Raw genomic sequence first — 18,749 nt, forward strand, 5'->3', positions numbered from 1 at the left:
AGACCAGTCTATTTCATTCTCTGTCAAACTGACTTTCAAGTATTTTTGGCAATTACACACCTGAGACATAATGAGAAGTTGTTTTCCTGAGTCTTCTTGCCTGTATTAGTCTGTCTTGTTTTTTGGGAGGGAGAAGATGGTTCAGGAATAAACCACAAATAGAGATGTATTTGCTTCACTTGCTATCAAAAACAGCAAGCAGGGCTAGGACAGGGCTTTTCTTTTTGCTGGTTTGTTTGTTTTTAGAAACAGCTATACTGCAACATAAAAACTAGAGAGGAAATTTAATTATCAAATTCTATAGAGAACAAAATGTTAATCCCAATGAACTATTGGCTTTAGCTCTAATCTCTGAGAAAAGGGGATAAATACATTTGACCTGGGTTTACTTGTTTCCCTGCCTGTGCTGTTCAGGACCATTTGACAGATGTACACAATCACTTTGTGCATCTGAGTTACTTTGGAACTTACTGGGAGGAATTTATAATTTCTTATGAGTGCATAACAAGTGTTTTTTTCTTTTCTGTTTCAATGAATAATTTTTGCCACACACCTATCACTTACACTGTAAAATAGTGTTTGTGTTGACATTTAAAAATATAATTGTACCATGATATGTCTTGACTCTCACAGCACTAAAAATGTTTGTGTTCAACTGCTCACCTAAACCTGAAAATCAGATTAAAAAATTTTATTGTGCCATATAAAATTCTTAAAATTTGACTGTGCCAAGGAAACAAGTTACAATCAAGGTGAAAGCAAATTTATGTGCAAATGTTGGTGAAAATACTCAAATAGGAAACAACCAATAATCCCCCCAGTAAAATGGCAGAGATTAAACTGGGAGCATCAGCAGTATTAAGGGATGAAATATGTTACACGGATGCTGTAATTATTTTTGAATCAACTTTGTAAGTCCAGAAAATAGGCTTAAGGTGGTTTTACTGAAAGAAAATTCTAAACAAATTGACTTCTATTAATATTTGAACACCCAAACCACCTGAGCACAATGGCACTGTGCAATAAAGAGTTATGATTAATTCACAGATTACTTACAGTCCTACCTGAGGTTACATTTGGCTTTACACATGTATGCAGTGTTTTCCATTTTTTACCCCTTATGGTAGGCTACTTTCAATATGTTCTTCTAGATCTTACTCACTTTTATTTGAGAAAGTGAAAACTCTTTAAGTTTAGGATTCTTTATTCTGAAGAAACTGCAGATGACCCAGGTGAACAGCAGATTAATTTAAAAGAAAGGAATAGCATCTCAGTCTAAAGTAAAACAAGGGTCAATTTTATGGCTCTAATATCACTAATTAGACGCAACAGAAGTGTAATGGGGTGTTATTAACTCTATGCATTTAAAACCCTACATTATAAACCATTAAACTTCAAGGGCCATATTCACTTATATATTTGAAGTCAGTGGAAAACATGATCCCTGATGCACTTACTCCCGCTGAACTAGCCGGGAACAGCCATGGGAATGACACATCAGGCAGCTGCCCACGAAGTCCACCAAAGCCTCACAGAAGTCCTGCAACGAATTTAAATAAGAGTCATTTTAATAAAGAGCATGTCTTTTATGAGGAGAGCCTGCGGGAGCAGGGCCTGTTTAGTTCACAGAAGGCTGAGAAAGGATCTCATCCATACATATAAATATCTCCCAGGAGGGTGCCAAGGGGATGGTGCCAGACTCTTCAGTGCTGTCCAGCGGCAGGACAAGGAGCAATGGGCATAAACTAACACACGAGAAGTTTCACCCCTACACAAGGAGGAACTTATTTCCATTGAGGCTGGCAGAGCTCTGGATCAGCTGCTCAGGGAGGGTGTGGAGTCTCCCTGCCTGGAGACATTCCAGACCCATCTGGACACGTTCCTGTGTCACCTGCTCTGGGCGACCTTGCCTGGGCAGAAGGATGGACTGAGTGATCTCCGGAGGTCACTGAGTGCTCTCCAGAGGTCACTCCAACCCCGACCACTCCGCGATTCACGCCGGCTGTCACCGGCCAGGGCGGCCCGGGGGCTCTGCCCCTCAGGCGCCTCGGGCGCTCCCTCAGGGGCAGCCCCGCCCCGGTCCCCGCGGCTGCCGGGGGCCGCAGGCCGGGACCTCCCCCATGCCGTCCCCGGGCCGCGCTTCCCCTTCATTCCCCGCCGCATTCCCCCTTTTCCGGGTTCCCCGGCGGCGGCGCTCCCCGGAAGCGGTAATGCCTGCCCGGTGATCCAGGAAGCGGATGAGCCTCTCCCGCCCGCCTTCCCCTCCGGAGCGGCGCTGCGGGGACGCGGGGAAGGGGGTGGGGGGAGGCGGCCTGTCCCGTCCCGTCCCAGCCCCCCGGCGGTGTTTCCATGGCGCCGGGCGGGCGGGGGAGCCGGGGCTGACGACCCCGCCCGCTCATGGACCCCGCCGAGGAGGAGGAGGGCAGGGAGAAGCCCCCCGTGATCTACACCATGGAGAACAAGCCCATCGTGACCTGTGAGTGTCCCCGCTGTCCGCCGCCGCTGTCGGGGCTGGGGGTCCGGCCGGTGCCCCCTGCGGGCCCGGGGGGAGGCAGGAGCCGCTGGCTGGTTTTGGGGGGGTCCCGCAGCTCCGGGTGGGGACAGGGCACCTGCAAAAGGGATCTGATGGCGGGATTTGCCTCTTCGCTTCTCCCCCCATTTCTGATAGCAGTGGGCAAACTTGGGGTTGTTTCTGTAGTAAATACCAAGCCGAATGTTGTGCTCAGAGGTGTTTAGGGGAAGAGGGTAAAATGTGAGAATAAATCGTGAACCCCAAACTTCCTGCCAGCGAGCTTTGTGTGGCTTTGCCGGTGCTAAGAGAAGTTGTGAGGAGGCATCCTCTGCGGCGATCCCCACTGATGCCTTCCCGCTGACATTATACTTTAATCTTTAGGTGCTTTGCTTCCATCCCTGAGAGGGTTTAGTTAAACAAAACAGGATGTCCTGCTTCCAGCTGTGAATTAGTTCTTTCAGGTGTCAGAGACAGGCAGGTGGTCCTGATGTAAAACGTGATCCCTCCTGCTCTTGCAGATGTAGAGGGGCGCTCTCAAAGATCGCTTAAAACAAGCACGTGGACTAGGCTGGGCCTTGGGAAGCGTTTCTGTAGGGATCAAGCACTGGAAGAGGCTCCTGTCTAAGTCTGTCCCAAGTCTGTCAGTGTCTAAGAGACATTTGGACAGTGCCCTTAACGTGCTGTAACTTTTGGTCAGCCCTGAAGTGGTCGTGTAGTTGGACCAGATGATCCTGGTAGGTTCCTTCCCACTGGAATAGTCTTTTTTATTCTGACTACATCCATAATGTTGATAATAAGAAGGTAAAGTGAATGAGATCATAGAGAATTCTGCTTTTTCTTTTTTAACAAAAGGTAGCCAGTAGCTGGTCTTAGTCAGAAGTATCTTTACTAATGATGTAACAAAATACATATTTGCACTTTATCACTAGAACACTGGGAATGCTTTATGTGCCTGTGAAATAGAAACTTGTTTCACAGTTGTGTTGTCGTATTATGGAGTAAGCATTTATTGGTGATTAAGGTCTTAGACCTTAGAAAAAGTATCCAGCTGTAACCTTGTAGCTGTATAATTGTGGAACTCTGTGTGTATATATTTTTTCCAGACTATTTTATAAATGTGGGGTTTTTTCTGTCTTAAACTTTTTTCCTTTTTTTTGAATGCAGTTTATAAGCTGAAGTGAACAGGATCTGTACTGAATCTTCTCTACTCACCTATTTCAAGAATTTTGAAATCCATTTCACCTCAGATTTAAAGTCAGAGAAAATGTGCATATCAGAAACATTTGGAGGATATAGTTTGCTGGTGTTAATGCTGCTGTTCAGGCTGGGGATGCTTGCTTTTTAGATTTTCTGGCTTTATGTGTATTTAGCATTGGAGAGTCTCCATGTGTGTGGCGGGGGGACTTGGTGGTGCAGGTCAGTCTTCACTGTTCCTGTATGATTTAAGTAACATTTTAGTCTGTTGAAGTACACAAAGTTTTACCTCAGGGTAAAACCTTGGGTTTTTTGTTAGTGGGTGTTGAAAAGAGCTCTGGTCTCTTTGTACAAGGGAATTTTCAAACTTCCAAACATGAAATTTGACCAGATTTCAATCAAGCCCAGTTGTCTGATATTGAAAACAATATTAATTTTGTGTGGTGAGTGAGCATGCATTGCAGATGTAAAATGTTTTGTTCTTATCCCCATCTAGTATGGTAGCAGCAGACTTACAAATGAGACAGGATTTGAGCATTACCTGTCACTTGTATGCCTCACTCCTGGGCTGAGGGAATCATTCTATTGCCCTGGACAAGCACAACAGTAATATCTTTACTGGTGTGGACTGGAGTGGCTTGGTCTGAGACAGCCTAATTCAGGAGTTAAAGTTAATTCAGCAAAAGTGCTCAGAGATTACTTCTCTGGTGAATGTAGTAAGGGTGACTTGCTACATTTTAAACCAAAACATTTTATTTCAATGGGGAATGCATTTTACTGTAACTGCTTTAGTTTCTCTTCTTCTCTGTTCAGAGAAGTGGAGTACTTAGAGACTCTAGTATTTCAAATAAGTGCATTCACCAATAATGACTTGGTTGAAGGGAAGCTCCTCTAAGCGTTATATTGCCAGAGATTTATGGAGAGGTGAGGCTTGGCCTTCCAGAGAAAGGATTGACTAGGTGTTGGTTTGTTGCAAAACACATTAAAAGCCATGGTATTAGAAACTGCTCAGCAAACACAGTTTATCTTTTGTCTGTGGTTCCAGTTTCAGGCAGTTGGAGTTGTCTGGGATGTGCTCCACCCAGGAGGGGCACATGGAGTAAAACAGACCTGTGAGAGGATGGCTGGGTTCTGATTATGTGAAGTAAGAGTGAAGGTTAAGTGAGGGTGCTTTTCAGAACAGAACTATTTCCTTTTGCTACAAGATTCAGATTAATCTCTGTCAGGTAAACTTTTGTATCATGAAATAACTCCTGTTAACTCTTAGGGTTTGTTCTTAATAAGAGAGAACTGAAGAGGGAGTTTAGTTCATAGCGGAACTTCTTTTCAACACTGTGCATACCAGAGTTGTTTTGTAAACAAATGTTTTTACCTCCTTGAAATAAATTTGAGAATGCTCTGAAAGGAATGCTTCTTTGGTAAAGAGAGCTATGCTTTCAAATCTATCAGTTAGTCTGTACTGTAGCAGTAGTTATTTGCTATATTGGCACAGCCCTGAATTCAGCACCCTGTGTACAGGCTCTGGCCTGTGGGAAAAAATGACAGGTTCCACGTGTCTTGGACATCTGATGCCAGTTGCAAATGCAGTTTTTGTCAGCACTTCTTTCATGTTAGTGCTGTAACTTGATTATTTGCCCTCAGAAGCTGTGTGTAAGTGAATTAGCTGTGTTTTTATTGTGTTTACATCACTGGAAATGCCTGTAGTTTTAACAGAGAGTTTTTAGATTCATAGAATTCTGCAAGGCCTGGCAAACTTCTGGAGACCCTTTCTCTAGGCATACAGACAATTATATTTTCCAAGTGTGGAAAAAGTAGTATATTCACAGAAAGTTTGTATTCCTTTATGCATTTTCCCTTTTCTCAGTATGGCAGCACCCCTGAGTGTTAAATCACTCTTGTCAGGTAGGACTGAGTGCCATGATGGCTCAATTCCAAATTAATTTGAGCCATATTTTTTACACTGACAGTCTTACTAGATTGCAGAGCCACTAGGGAGTTTCGCTGTCCAGCTGTGGTTGTGCACTCTCTCATGTTACTTTGTGAACTCTCAACTCATTTGTAGCAATTTATCTGCATTGCTACCAGACCTGGTAAGCTTACAAAGTGTTTTGAGTCATTTTACAGCTTTCTCACTGCTGTAGAAGGATTATTTTTAGCATCATTAATTTTTTGGGTTTTTTTTTTTTTTTTTGCAGAGGGAAGTTGAGTGTTTGCATCAAACATCTTGAACTTGAGTAGTTTCTGTAAAATGTTGACTTTACAAAATCTCTAACCCAGTGCAGCTTGCTTTCCTAGGAAACCTAAACAATGTTGTTTCCTTCTCAGGAATCCTATTTGAAACTTTGAGGAAGTCTTTGGAGCTTCAATATAATATTGTCCCACATATATATCAGCTAAAGAACTCATCCTTATGTAGCTGATTTGCACTTAAATTATTAGCTCTATCCATATGAAGAGGGGGCTGAAGACTAAAAGCAATTCTGCAAAATGAAGTAATTATTAGGTTTTTCAGAGCTTTCCTAAAAAGCTGTTCTTTTGTAATTATCTTCATGCAGTTGTGGAATATTCCATTATCAGCTGGTAGTATCTGTTTATATTGTCTTCTGTCTGTTTATAGTGTGTGTTTGCATGTTTGCTCTCACTGTCAATAATCTGTTTTAGCACAATGGACTTTATATATAATCGTTGGAGAGAATGGTGTGCATCATTTTTATCTGGTACATGTTCAGAATGTGCTGTGATACAGCAGCAGAAAAACCATCAGCAAATGCTTTGTAGGCCCAAGAAAAACCTACAAAATGTTTGCAATTATCTACAGTAGGAACAGAAAGATTAATAAAAGTAAGGGGTGGGGAGGGAAAGGGAAGAATTTTGCATCTTTTTGTGGTGAAAATAAATACTTACAGTTAAGAATATTGTTCTGGGACTAGAGGAGCTTGATTCAAAAGTTCTTCTGTTACTAGTAGATAGATGTAATAAAAAAATATGCCAGGAAGAAGCAGGATGTAGCCCAAGTGATTAGAATGTTTTGCTGCTAGTGAGACCACTTAACAACTATATCCTATAAATTCATCTTCCCTGTTCTCAACCAGAACTCCTGCCTGCATTGTAAGGCATCACTGTTGTGTAGCTGATACATTATTCTGTGCTTAAATATTTGATTACATTTGTCATGAGAAGAAGTGGCATATACTTGTTAGTTTTAACCTGTTTTACAGATTCAGAATTGCAGAAGTGGAGTTTTGCTAAAAGGACTTTCTTCTAGTGAATCGGCTGTGGTTTTTATATAGCAATTCAGCTGTGTTGTGTTTTGGTTTTTAGACCTCTTTTGAATATGAATTTGAGTTAGGAGAGAGGAGGACCTTTAAAAGCTGTAAATATAAAAACCTCACCAAAACTTCAGGTAGATCCACTTCTTACAGGCTAGTGATTTAAGAAAAAAGATTAGTAGTAGAACTTCTTACTAGTGAAAAAGTAAGTGGGGTCAGAAAGGTTAGCTGTGAGTGATACTTAGGGATAAAACCCAAACAAAACTACACCAAAGTGTAATCTTGGCTCTGCATTCTTTTAAAGGTATTCAAAGCCTTTTATCTCAGTTGACTGGGCTTGTCATTGGTATCAAAGGAAAATATTTGTCTTCTTTAGTCATCTGACCTCAGGAGTTTTTGTTTTAAACTGCTTGTGTAGTTAGTGGGTTAGGATAATTTCCTCTAGAGGAAGAAAAAATTCAATGTGATATATTTAGATACTACAGTGACAAGGCCTCTAAGCATCTAAGAAGTTTGGAAACTGTTAGGAAAAAATATATTATTGGGGATTTTGGTGGGTTTAGGCAGGCATGAACCTGAAAAATGTCCTAAGAGGAAAGGGAAGAAGGCTGCACTGGTTTGATCTACCAAAATGTCAGGAAGAAAGACAAGGAGGAAAGAATCACAGAACTGTTTGGATTGGAAAAGACTTTAAAGATCGTCCTGTTCCAAACCCCTGCCATGGGCAGGGACACCTTCCACTCTCCCAGGATGCTCCAAGCCCCATCCAGCCTGACCTTGAACTCTTCCCAGGGATCCAGGGGCAGCCACAGCTTCTCTGGGCACCCTGTGCCAGGGCCTCACCACCCTCACATGGAAGAATTTCATCCTGATATCTAAATCTACCCTCTTCCAGCTTAAAGCCATTGCCCCTTGTTCTGTCACTCCTGGCTGTTGTACAAAGTCCCTCTCCAGCTCTTTTGGAGGCCCTTTAGGCACTGGAATGGGCTCTCAGGTCTCTTCTCCAGGCTGAACAAGCCCCTCTCTCAGCCTCTCTCCGTAGCAGAGGTGCCCCAGCACTCCGAGCATCTTCGTGTCCCTCTTCTGGTCCCACTCCAGCTGGTTTATGTCGCTTTCATGTTGGGGACCCTGGGGCTGGAGGCAGCTCTGCAGGTGGGGTCTCACCTGAGTGGGGCAGAATCCCCCCCTCCCCTGCTGCCCACGGTGCTTTGGATGCAGCCCAGGACACTTTTGGCTTTCTGGCCTGGCCATGTTGAGCTCCTCCTCAACCAACACCCCCAGTTCCCTCTCCTCAGGGCTGCTCTTGATCCATCCTCCGCCCATGTGAAGTGTTTAGATAAGTGCCAAAGGCCCTACCCTTTGAACTTTGTCATGTAGAAAGGAAGGAAACAGGTGCTTTGTTCTTCTCTTTCTCCTGAGGTATTTATTTTTAACATATATGACTTGAACATTGCTGCTTTAATTGTTGTGTGTTACCACTCCACGTGCAGAAGCACCCTGTACTGGGTGTGGTATCACTGAAAGAGTCACTGTGTTCTTTCTGTATTTGTGGGGTGTCTGTTGACATCCAGGTGGGGAGTAGATTAATTCAGACATACACTGTTTAAAAGCTGAGGTAGGTGTTCCAAGAGCCTATCAGACTCTAATGTTGCTCCCTAGTTATCATCTCTGTGGGGTATTTTGGTCTTATTTGCCTGTAGGTTCTGAAAGATGAAAACCCTTCTCTGAAGGCTTCTTGATTTTAATTATGATAGGATTCCAGAATTACTTTCCCTTCCCATATATACACATCCTTCCTTGTTCCTTTCAGTTGTGTCTGATAATCATTTACACTCTGGCCCCATTACTGACACCACAGAATGGTACTGACAGTCATATAATGGTTTGGCTTGGGTCTTAGTGTTGAGACCAACCCACTGAAATGAATTTGCTGTGATACAGTTATCATCTTTTTTTTTTTTTTTTTTTTTTTTCCAAAACACCTCAACCAAAAACCCTCCTCACCAACTTGCAAAAAATGGCTTTTTTTTGCCACACCTTTATTTGCTACCACAAAATATTTGAAGCAATTCTCAGACTTTTGAGCAGACTTTTTGGGTTTGCTTTAAGTTTGAATTCCAGGGTTACTTGGGGTTTTGGAATGTTTAATTTTAAATTCATAGAATTCAGACAGATACAAGCAAAAATTCCTGTAGTGGTGTTGTTTGCATTTTCTCCTTTATTTCTTCTTTATTTTCTATCTTGTTTTTCCCCCCATTTTTTTTTATTTAATATTTTGGAAAGTAGATCATAGATACAACAACTACTGAGGCATCAGAGGCATCTATATAGAGAAGAGAATGAGACTTCTGCCATGCTGGAGGTCTCTTGAGCCGTAGGAATCTTGCTCAGCACCACTCCAGAAATAGTGATCTTTTGGGACTTCCTGTTCTGTTCTTTGTGCAGGTTGTGCTCTTGCCTCTGTGCTGTGCTGGCTCCCCTCCCTCCCTGCAGCCCAGTAGCACCCAGTTCACAATTGATTGTGCATCTTGCCAGTCTGACAGCCCTTACAATTCCTGTAAGGAATTGTACTTACTGATATCAGTGCTGGTCCCGTGTCAGTGCTGTGCTGGTGTTGCCTGCTGATAACTTCATTTTAGTGTTCTTGGCTTGATCAGCTCAAACATGCTGATTACAGTAGGTACAGGGTCCAGATGAGCAGAACATGAAATGTTGCAGCCCTTTGGGTGTTGGAAATACGTGGTAGCAGCTTTGGTCTGCGTTCAAAGACAGCCAATGTATTTCACATTGAAGGTCTGTTCTCACTTTTCTTCTAATCCTAGAGGACTGTGTTGCCTTGATCATAAAACACATTCTTATGTGTTTTTGATATGCCCTCAAAACCAATGCAGGAGGAAAAGCTGACTGGTTTTAAAATGAATGTACCTGTTTTAAGCTGATAATGTGATGTGTCTGTCTGAATAGCAGGGTGCTTACACATTATCCTTTAGTTCCTCTGTATTCAGTAGTAGTCCTTTTTACTTAAGATGTTGAATTCTGGAATATTTTTGTGGCATACATTGAATTTTTAGGTGCAGTGTACAAAAATTTCTTTGTTATACTCCAGAGATAAAACGTGTGGCTTGTTCTTTCCAGCAGATTTGGAGCTCACAGGCTCTCATTTGATGTGGTCATCGTGCTGCTGCTAAGTCACTAAGCCATGTTTCACTCTCTGTGGGCAGTAATGAGTTGCAAATCAATAGACTGTTCTCAGTTTGGCTCACAGAGGTGTAGTTTGGTATAAAACAGCATTAATACTATGACTAACATTTGTTTCAGTATTCATTCAGGGCATTTGTTTGTGGTCTTAAATAGCATGTGGTACGGTACACTTAATTCAGATGGCATGAAGGTGAAGGATCAAGCATAAGGTACTTTTCTGGAGAAACAGGGGTGAAGTACTAATTGTTTTTATTTTGTTTTTTAGCTGTTATTCAACAATGCAATATCATAAAACAGCTAATGTGGCCAGGCATCATAAGAGCCGTTTTTGCTTGTTCTTGCACTTAATCAGATTTTTAAACATTAATTTTTTAATATACTTTATTGTGTGGTGATAGAATTGTGCTAGTGCTGGTAATCAAAATGCTGTATGTGAGAATAATAGTATATATAAGAAAATTGGGGAAAGAGAGTGGACTAGAAAAGGATTTCTAAGATGAACTAAAGAATGCTAAAGGAGGGTGGAGGCAATGCCGTTGTGCCTGGATGTGAGATTGTGGGGTGGGAGGGAGAAGAAAGGATGTCAGGTACTTCTTGAGCTGCAGCTTCCAGTTCCACAGCAAGGTGAGAAGATCTTCCTGTTCTGGTGTGCAGGATGATGGTGAAAAGGAAAACCACCAGGAAATAGCAGAATTGCCTATAAGGCTGTTAAAATCTTAATTAATGTCTTGTCCTTGTCATATCCTCCCTAAACCTAAGAGAATTTAAGAAATATTGTTAAAAGGTTACTGGTCATATATTTTTTTTCATGTGGTAAACACTGCATTTTGTTTTGACTTGTATATAAGTAGCTCCTGCAGTGGTGTTGTGTTTAATGTAGCTGTTTGGGACCAGCACTGTGTTAACAGACCTCATGTTTCTGAAAAACAGCGTGGTAGTCAGGGAGGTGTTTTGTATTAACAACAGCCCCAGATAATGAGGAGAAAGGAATCATATCCAGTAAAACACAGAACAGGTGCTAAACCAGATTTTCTCAGTGTAGGCCCAGCTACAGAATTATGGGAACCACTCTCTACCAGTCTTCTGTTTTGAGAAGTTTAAATCCTGGAATATTTTTAAATATACTTTTTTTTTAACCAATGACTTCATCTAAGAAGCTGTTTGTTTTGGTTTTGGAGTTGGACCAGCTTTATGATACTCTCTGGTATATGGATTATGTGGCTCTGTGGAAAATCACAATAGGAAGTTTGTAACAGTGTCTGCTTAAAAGTGTTGTATTAGGTCTTGAGAGTGATTAAAAGAACTCTAGTTCAGTGCTGGACTCCAGCTTCCACGTAGCAGACAAAATTAAATGTTCTTAATAACATCAGACCATTAGTAGAATAGCAGATAATATACATTCTGTAATTTGCACATGCTAATATATTAATGCCTTTCATTTTCAGGTGCTGGAGATCAGAATTTATTTACTTCCTTGTATCCTACACTTTCTCAGCAGCTTCCTAGAGAACCCATGGAATGGAGGAGGTAAACTTACATTTTATTCTGTGATTCTGTTTCAATGTGTGGTTTTGACCTGGGTAAATGTGTATTTGTTGTGTTCTGAGGAGCTCTTACCATAAATTGAGTTGAACAGAGGAACTGACTCGGAGAAATTGGAGAAATTAGATAATCAAAGTGAATGTTGTGCACTTCAGGATGATCTTTTCAACCCTTCAACTTTGCCTAAAGAAAAATGATAGTAATGCTGTGTTTCTCTTCCTGATTTTGTGGTTTGTGGGTTTGCTTTGGTGTGCTTTGATGTACTTTGGCTGCTGTGTTCTGAAAGTGGAAATTCTTCTTCTCAATGAGCATATAGGTAAAACTCACATGGAATTATATATACTTCCCATCAGAAATACATCTAATGTATTTTAATGTTTTGTGATTGGAAAAAATTTTTGGGGAATTCTCTTACTTGGTATTTTCTACTTGTGTTCAAGATACAGAAAATCTTTTACTGAAAGAAAGCTGAAGAGCTTCTAGCTGCTGTTCTTCAAAAAGGAGCTTTTATCTCATTTCAAGCAATACCAAATTTTTTAGTTGACTTTATACCAACTGCAGTGAGTGTAGTTTGTGGGCTTCCAGTGCCAGAGTATTTCAGTTTATTTCTCTTCCCCACAACACGTGTTCATTTTTTTATTCTGTCCACTAATTTCACTTATTTAAACTCTGTAGGTCTTACGGCCGTGCTCCAAAGATGATTCACCTGGAATCCAACTTTGTTCAGTTTAAAGAGGAGCTACTACCCAAAGAGGGGAATAAAGCCCTTTTGACTTTTCCCTTCCTTCATATTTATTGGACAGAATGTTGCGTAAGTACTCGGAAAAACTCAAATTTAAAAATTAAATTGTTCACATAAGCATGAAAAGCAAATGAAAATAACAGACAGCACAAGCAGAAAGTCAAAATAATTAAGTCTGGATTGCACAAGCACGCATACCCGATATATTGCTGGGAACAAAACTTAGCTTCTTGCCATAAGCAGTATCTGTTTGTAATGTTACTTGACACTAAGAGGACAGGCATTTGAATAACCTGTTTCAGCACTTTGTCACAAAAACCTCAGGATCTTACAGTGATACTGCAGTGCCACAGTGCACTTTCTTTGTAACACAGAAATGTGGCCAGGGTAGTTCAGTTATGATCCGTTGGTGCACTGAAATCTAAAGATGCAATTTTTTTTTACTTTAGTTGCATCTTCTGTATATGTCAGTACTGGTGGATGTCAGCAATTTAACTGGGCAAGATTTGGAATGTCTTAATCCTGTTTATCTCCAGTTTGCTGCCTTTTGGTTTGCCTCTGTTCTGAATTAATTATCCACATGAAGGACACAGGTGACATCTGATCTGTGATCAGTCAAAAAGAATCCAGAACAGCCTTAAGAATTATCTGAATTTATCTGTGTAACACTAACCCAGAAGCAAAATAATTCCAAACAGTGCTTCTGCTTTTTTAAAAAAATTATGTTTATGAAAGCTTTTAAACAGGTTAAGATTTGAGCAGTGCAGAAGGTGGAAATATCACACTTCTGTTACTATGTGAGAATAAAACACTTCAGCTTTTTAATTTCAAACATGTTTTTATTGTAAAGCTCCAGAAGGTGCAAATTAAAGACCTCAAATGATGTTTAAAAAAAAATCTTAATTTCAGTCATCTGAAGAATGATAATGTACCAAATACAATATTTGCTATCAACTAAAACACTGGAAATTAATTGAATTAAAAGACTAGAAATTTACTGTGCTTTATCTCATTTGATTTTTTTCAGTAAGTGAACTTACTGTCACTAATTCCATTTGATATGTCTTTCTGTTTGCCTTCTTTTGGAACAAAACTTGCCTTTTGAAGTTGTTCAGAATGTCTGTTTGATTTGATGATTCACCACTTCTCATCCCAGGACACGGAAGTGTACAAAACCACAGTCAAGGATGACATCACCAAGTGGCAGAACGTTCTCAAAGCTCACAGCTCAGTGGACTGGCTGATTGTGGTGGTTGAGAGTGATGCCAAGAAAAAGAACAAAACCAATATCCTTCCCCGAACCTCTATAGTAGATAAAATAAGGAATGACTTCTGTAACAAGCAAAGTGACAGGTGAGCATTCTTGGGCTTGCAAACATTTTCATCTTTTGACCAGTGTGCTGATTTATAAACTCAACTCCATATGCAAGACATTCCTTGCTCATTTAAAGATTCCCTTGTTGTCCAGCATTCAGACTGGTGGCTCTGTGAGATCTGTGCTTTGAAGGAAGCTGGCACAAAGAATAAAGGGAGAAATTTTATTTTCAGTTTTCCTGGGTTTGTGGCAGCTTTGAAATGTGTGTCAAGTAGATTTCACATATCTCCTCCTGGCTTAGAGAGGTTTAAGGGGAACAGTGTAATGTTAATCAGCTTTTAGACCTTCAGGGTTTTTTGTTTGCTTAGGTGCTTGCAAAAGTCTTACCAGAGTTGCAGGTAGTGGGAATGAGGTGAGTGGGGAATGTGAAGCCCATAGGGTTTATTTTTTGGCATTGTACTTTCTGCTGTTCACTTAATCACCTTTCCACTCTGAGATAATTGATATAAGGCCAGTTTCTTCACATGTTTTTATTCTAAGGAAATAGTAATGAATGTATGAAACTGTTCTTGCTTTCATTAAGGCCAACAAAATAGGATTTTCTAATCAGAAATAGTGTTTTACTTGGATGAGAGATTTTCCTATCTTTAGAGATATCATTAATTTTTTTGATGTTAATAAATTGTGATAGAAAAACTGAGGAAAGAAGATGCTCTGAAAAAGTCAATTTATTTGTAAATTAATGGGATCTGTTTATTTTCTGAGAAAAGCAGAGGAAGTTTTAACACATAGGATGTGTAAAACCAGATTGAGGTATTTCAATAATCTATTATGGATGATTATTTCAAGTGAGCTAGGAAAGGCTGACTATATGTGATCGAATAGATTTGATTTCTATTTTGTATAATCTTTACCAGGAGTAGCTATATTTGCTGTTCTGCTGATTTGTATTGCTAGGCAGACTTTTCTTTTCTAGGTTAGCTACAGCATTACTTATATTTAAGGAGTTAGAATAATGTATCCATTATTTACTTAAAAAAAAAAAAGCTTTAGAGTACTCAATCTGGGTAAAACACTTAACTTTTCTCATAAACTATATCACATGACAAAGCTTTTTAAAAGCTACCAAGCCCCAACCAAAAAAAAAACAAACCCAAAACCCCAACATAGCTGCCTCCAAACAAACATAACATAACCCTCATCTTGTTTTTTTTTCCTCTGATTAATGTGGAATGAAAAACTAAATATTGTTCATTCTGAATTTGTCAGGAATGCACAGTATTCAGCTGGGCATTTATATGTGAATTATGTGTTTTCCTCCTCAAATAGAATTTTATCAATCTCTTTACAGATGTGTGGTACTTTCTGACCCTTTGAAGGACTCTTCCCGTTCTCAGGAATCTTGGAATGCCTTCCTGACCAAACTCAGGACATTGCTTCTCATGTCCTTTACCAAAAACTTAGGCAAGTTTGAAGATGACATGAGAACTCTGAGAGAGAAAAGGACTGAGCCAGGGTGGAGCTTCTGCGAGTATTTCATGGTCCAGGTAAAAGTCTCTTGATATTGAAGAAAATACTTGAGTCCTAGTTTTAAAAATGGTGCCTTTTTGTTGTGGTTGGACTTCTGGTACTTTTAATGTTCTGATCATTCTTTGAGTGCTGTGGCAGGAATTATGGAGACTGATTTAAAACGAGTGGTTTTGGATCCTGTTTGCAGCAGGTTTGAGTTACCTTTTAATACAGTTAATGCAGTAATACAGTTTCCTGCTGTTAAAGAAGCAGAATCTTTTCAGGCTTGTCAAAATTTTATGAATCTCAATTGAAGCAAATTAATTGCATCTAGAAAGTGTTTTTGTAGCTGATCTTGAATTTGGGGTAAATGTCCCATTACTGTGCATAACACTCAAACTCACAATTGTTATTTAATATGAATGATGCTGTTTTCTTTGTTTAGATTCTTATCAGTATTTATGGAGGTGATGTTTAGAAAAGTGTCTGTTTTGAAGTAATCCATACATAGAGTGCCATGAATTCTATTTTTTATGTTGTTATAAATACAGTTTTGTTTTAGCTGGTTTAGAGAAAAGCAAGAACCTCTTGTTTGATAACATTAAAGATCTTGATTACTTTGGAACTTTCTTGTCCCTGTACAGTGTTGATCTCTACTCCACTGCATCCTCACGTCTCCTTTGACTGCATGTGCTGTCTTTTACATGGGATATATCTTATTTGAGGTCTTTTCTACTTAGCAGTTTGGCTTTGTGTACAAAAATCCTTTTATGATGCCCTACAATTGATGCTTTCATGGTGTAAACTGAGGGAAAATCATCAGTACTATTATGGGAGATGAGTCTTCAGCATTTATTCATTTATAATAAATAAATTAATTTCAAACTTTTAATAGATCTATGAGCATTATCTTGTAGTGAATCAGGATCTGGATACACATCAGAATTTACTGGCAGAGCTGTATGATTTAATCTTCTTTTGTGGACCTCTCTGTGTTGGGAAGAAATCTGCTCCAATAGCCGGTTTTTCTTATATGTGTGAAATGAAAATTACAAAAAGTAGTTCCTGGAGCTCTGTGGATGGATGAGGACAGGCTGTAATAGCAGACATGAATAATGTGAATAACATGTTCCCTGTATTGCTTGTGTGCCAAAAGGAAGAGCTGGCCTTTGTCTTTGAGATGCTGCAGCAGTTTGAGGATGCCCTGGTGCAGTATGATGAGCTGGATGCCTTGTTCTCTCAGTACGTTGTCAACTTTGGGGCTGGTGGTAAGTGTCTGAAATGTGAAGTAAGTGTTGAGTGCATGAATTCCTTCACTGTGCTGAGCAGCCCTGTGCTTTGGGCAGTCCCAGGGAGGCTGCACCAGGCAGTTTGTGCTCTTGTTTTATGCTGCGTGCAAACACAAGTGTCCATCAGTTACAGTCTTACCAAAATTTTGTTTCTTCTCTGTGAGGCTTAGAAGCAATTTTTAATGAAAACCTGTGTTTTTCTCTAATGGGATGATTGTTACAACCAGAGCCCTGAACTATGAAATGACACAAGTATTGATCTGCCTGAGATACAGCTGCTGTTTTTACAGCTCACTGCTAGGTTTTTCAGTAAAGAGCTTCCTGGAAAAGTGCATTCAGTGTTGCCTCAAATTACACAAGATGTTTGGTAACCACTGCAAAACTTAATAGAAATAGGTGCTTAATCTGCACTACAGAAGATTTAACTTCATTTTCGAGAAAAATTACTGTGCAAGAAGTATCAAATAGCTTTAAGCTATTTTAATGAGCTAAAGCACATGCTGTTATATAACAGCTTTAATCAGATATGTTTTATGAATCTGGTGAAAATACAGTGCAGGAGTAATTGCAGTGAAATAGATTTGTGCTGACTGAACCCAATGCAATACCTGGAAGTGGGGGAACATCCATCCATGCTGGCTGAGTGAGAAACACCTAAGCAAATAAAGCTTGTTTGTTTTGAATTTCATGTAGGCTTAATTGCTGATAAATAAATTAGGAACTGATTGCCACTATACTGATAACAAACATACAATGAAGACAAAATGCCTATGGGAAATGAATGTGAAATTAAGTTATCTTACCTCGCTGTGGAAGTTCTGGTGTAGGAATGCGCTTCTTAATGACAAAGTAGCAAAACTAACCTTTGTCCCCCAAAAAAGGAAAGAAGCTTCTCTCAACTGTTAAGTGGAAAGCCACCTTATAAAGCCTCAGGGACTTCACCAAACACCAGAGAACATCTAATTGGATAGAAGCCAAAAAGTCCCGCCTGATCAATCAAGTAGAAAAGAACAGAGCAAAAGAGAAGAGGGGCTTTTGTGTGAAGTGTTTCTACCAGGAGCAGACCTCTGTACCTAACTCAAGTTTTTCTATTTGTTATTTTACCTTTATTAAACCTTTTTTGTTTCTAACACCACAGCAGAAGCCATCCTGCTTATTTTATGCCCCCAAAGCTGTAGCTAAGCTATCCTTAAGTGTATTAAGTATTTTTCTAAAGCTTATGAGGACTAGCCCAAGACAAACAACTTAATATTCTGGTGGTTTTTTGGTTTGCTTTTTGAAGCTAAGACATTAAGTCATTTATCCACGTGATAAACTTGGGAAGGACTAAGGCAGCTCACAGCCTCTGGAGGGAGGATGAAGAGGCTTTCCTAGAAAGCAGTGGTTGATTCTTGGATATTAACTTTGTTTACTTAGATGGTGCAAACTGGCTGACGTTTTTTTGCCAGCCAGTGAGGAGCTGGAATGGTTTAATTCTGCGGAAGCCAATAGACATGGAGAAGAGAGAGCTGATTCAGAACCAAGAGGCGACGCTGCTGGACCTGCGCAGTTACCTGTTCTCCCGGCAGTGCACCTTGTTAATCTTCCTGCAGAGGCCATGGGAGGTTTCCCAGCGAGCACTGGAGCTTCTTCACAACTGTGTGCAGGAACTCAAGCTGTTGGAAGTGAGTCAGTGTCATCTGTCCCGTTATGTGAATTATTTCATCCAGTGATCATCCAATGAGATCTCTCAAGTTTAGCTGTCGGTGACCAGCATTCAATAAGGGCTGGCTGGGAGTTATCAAAATGTTACTGTAAGAACAATTGTGCTGCAGCTGATTGTGTCACCATGAGGATGTCTTTGGCAAGAAATTTGGAGACATCACATCTGGGAACCAAATCTGTTTAGTTAAAGTGTTTTAGTCTTCACCTGGAAAATTACTCTCTAAACTGGTAGTCATTTACCTGCTTCTTTTATGGATTTATTACCAATCTGTTGAACTGTATGTCCCATATTTTAAATCTATAGCAGTGTTGTATTGAAGGAAATAAGGCAGAGTGGTTATTATGCTGTTATGCAGGCTAATCCTCTGTAACAAAAAGATTATTTCTGAATATCACTTTGTGGCTTACCCATGCCCTCATCCCATGGGCGCTGTGTTAGTTTTATCTGTGCCATTATAACAGCAGCTGCTAA

General features: G+C 40.1%; 1 protein-coding gene across 1 annotated transcript in view; it reads left to right on the forward strand.

Annotated features, from left to right (window-relative positions):
• The first annotated feature begins 2,314 nt into the window (after positions 1-2,314).
• Positions 2,315-18,749, forward strand: part of TRAPPC10 (trafficking protein particle complex subunit 10) — a 38,230-nt gene continuing 21,795 nt past the window's right edge. Inside the window, exons 1-7 of the mRNA XM_041487861.1 lie at positions 2,315-2,476; positions 11,622-11,703; positions 12,394-12,529; positions 13,617-13,813; positions 15,127-15,322; positions 16,441-16,552; positions 17,990-18,237. Of these exons, the coding sequence (XP_041343795.1) occupies positions 2,398-2,476; positions 11,622-11,703; positions 12,394-12,529; positions 13,617-13,813; positions 15,127-15,322; positions 16,441-16,552; positions 17,990-18,237 (1,050 nt within the window). The 5' untranslated portion in view covers positions 2,315-2,397. The remainder of the gene's footprint in view (positions 2,477-11,621; positions 11,704-12,393; positions 12,530-13,616; positions 13,814-15,126; positions 15,323-16,440; positions 16,553-17,989; positions 18,238-18,749) is intronic.

This window comes from Pyrgilauda ruficollis, unplaced genomic scaffold, assembly GCF_017590135.1.
Source record: "Pyrgilauda ruficollis isolate IOZ18807 unplaced genomic scaffold, ASM1759013v1 scaffold85, whole genome shotgun sequence".
Taxonomy (NCBI): Eukaryota; Metazoa; Chordata; class Aves; order Passeriformes; family Passeridae; genus Pyrgilauda; species Pyrgilauda ruficollis.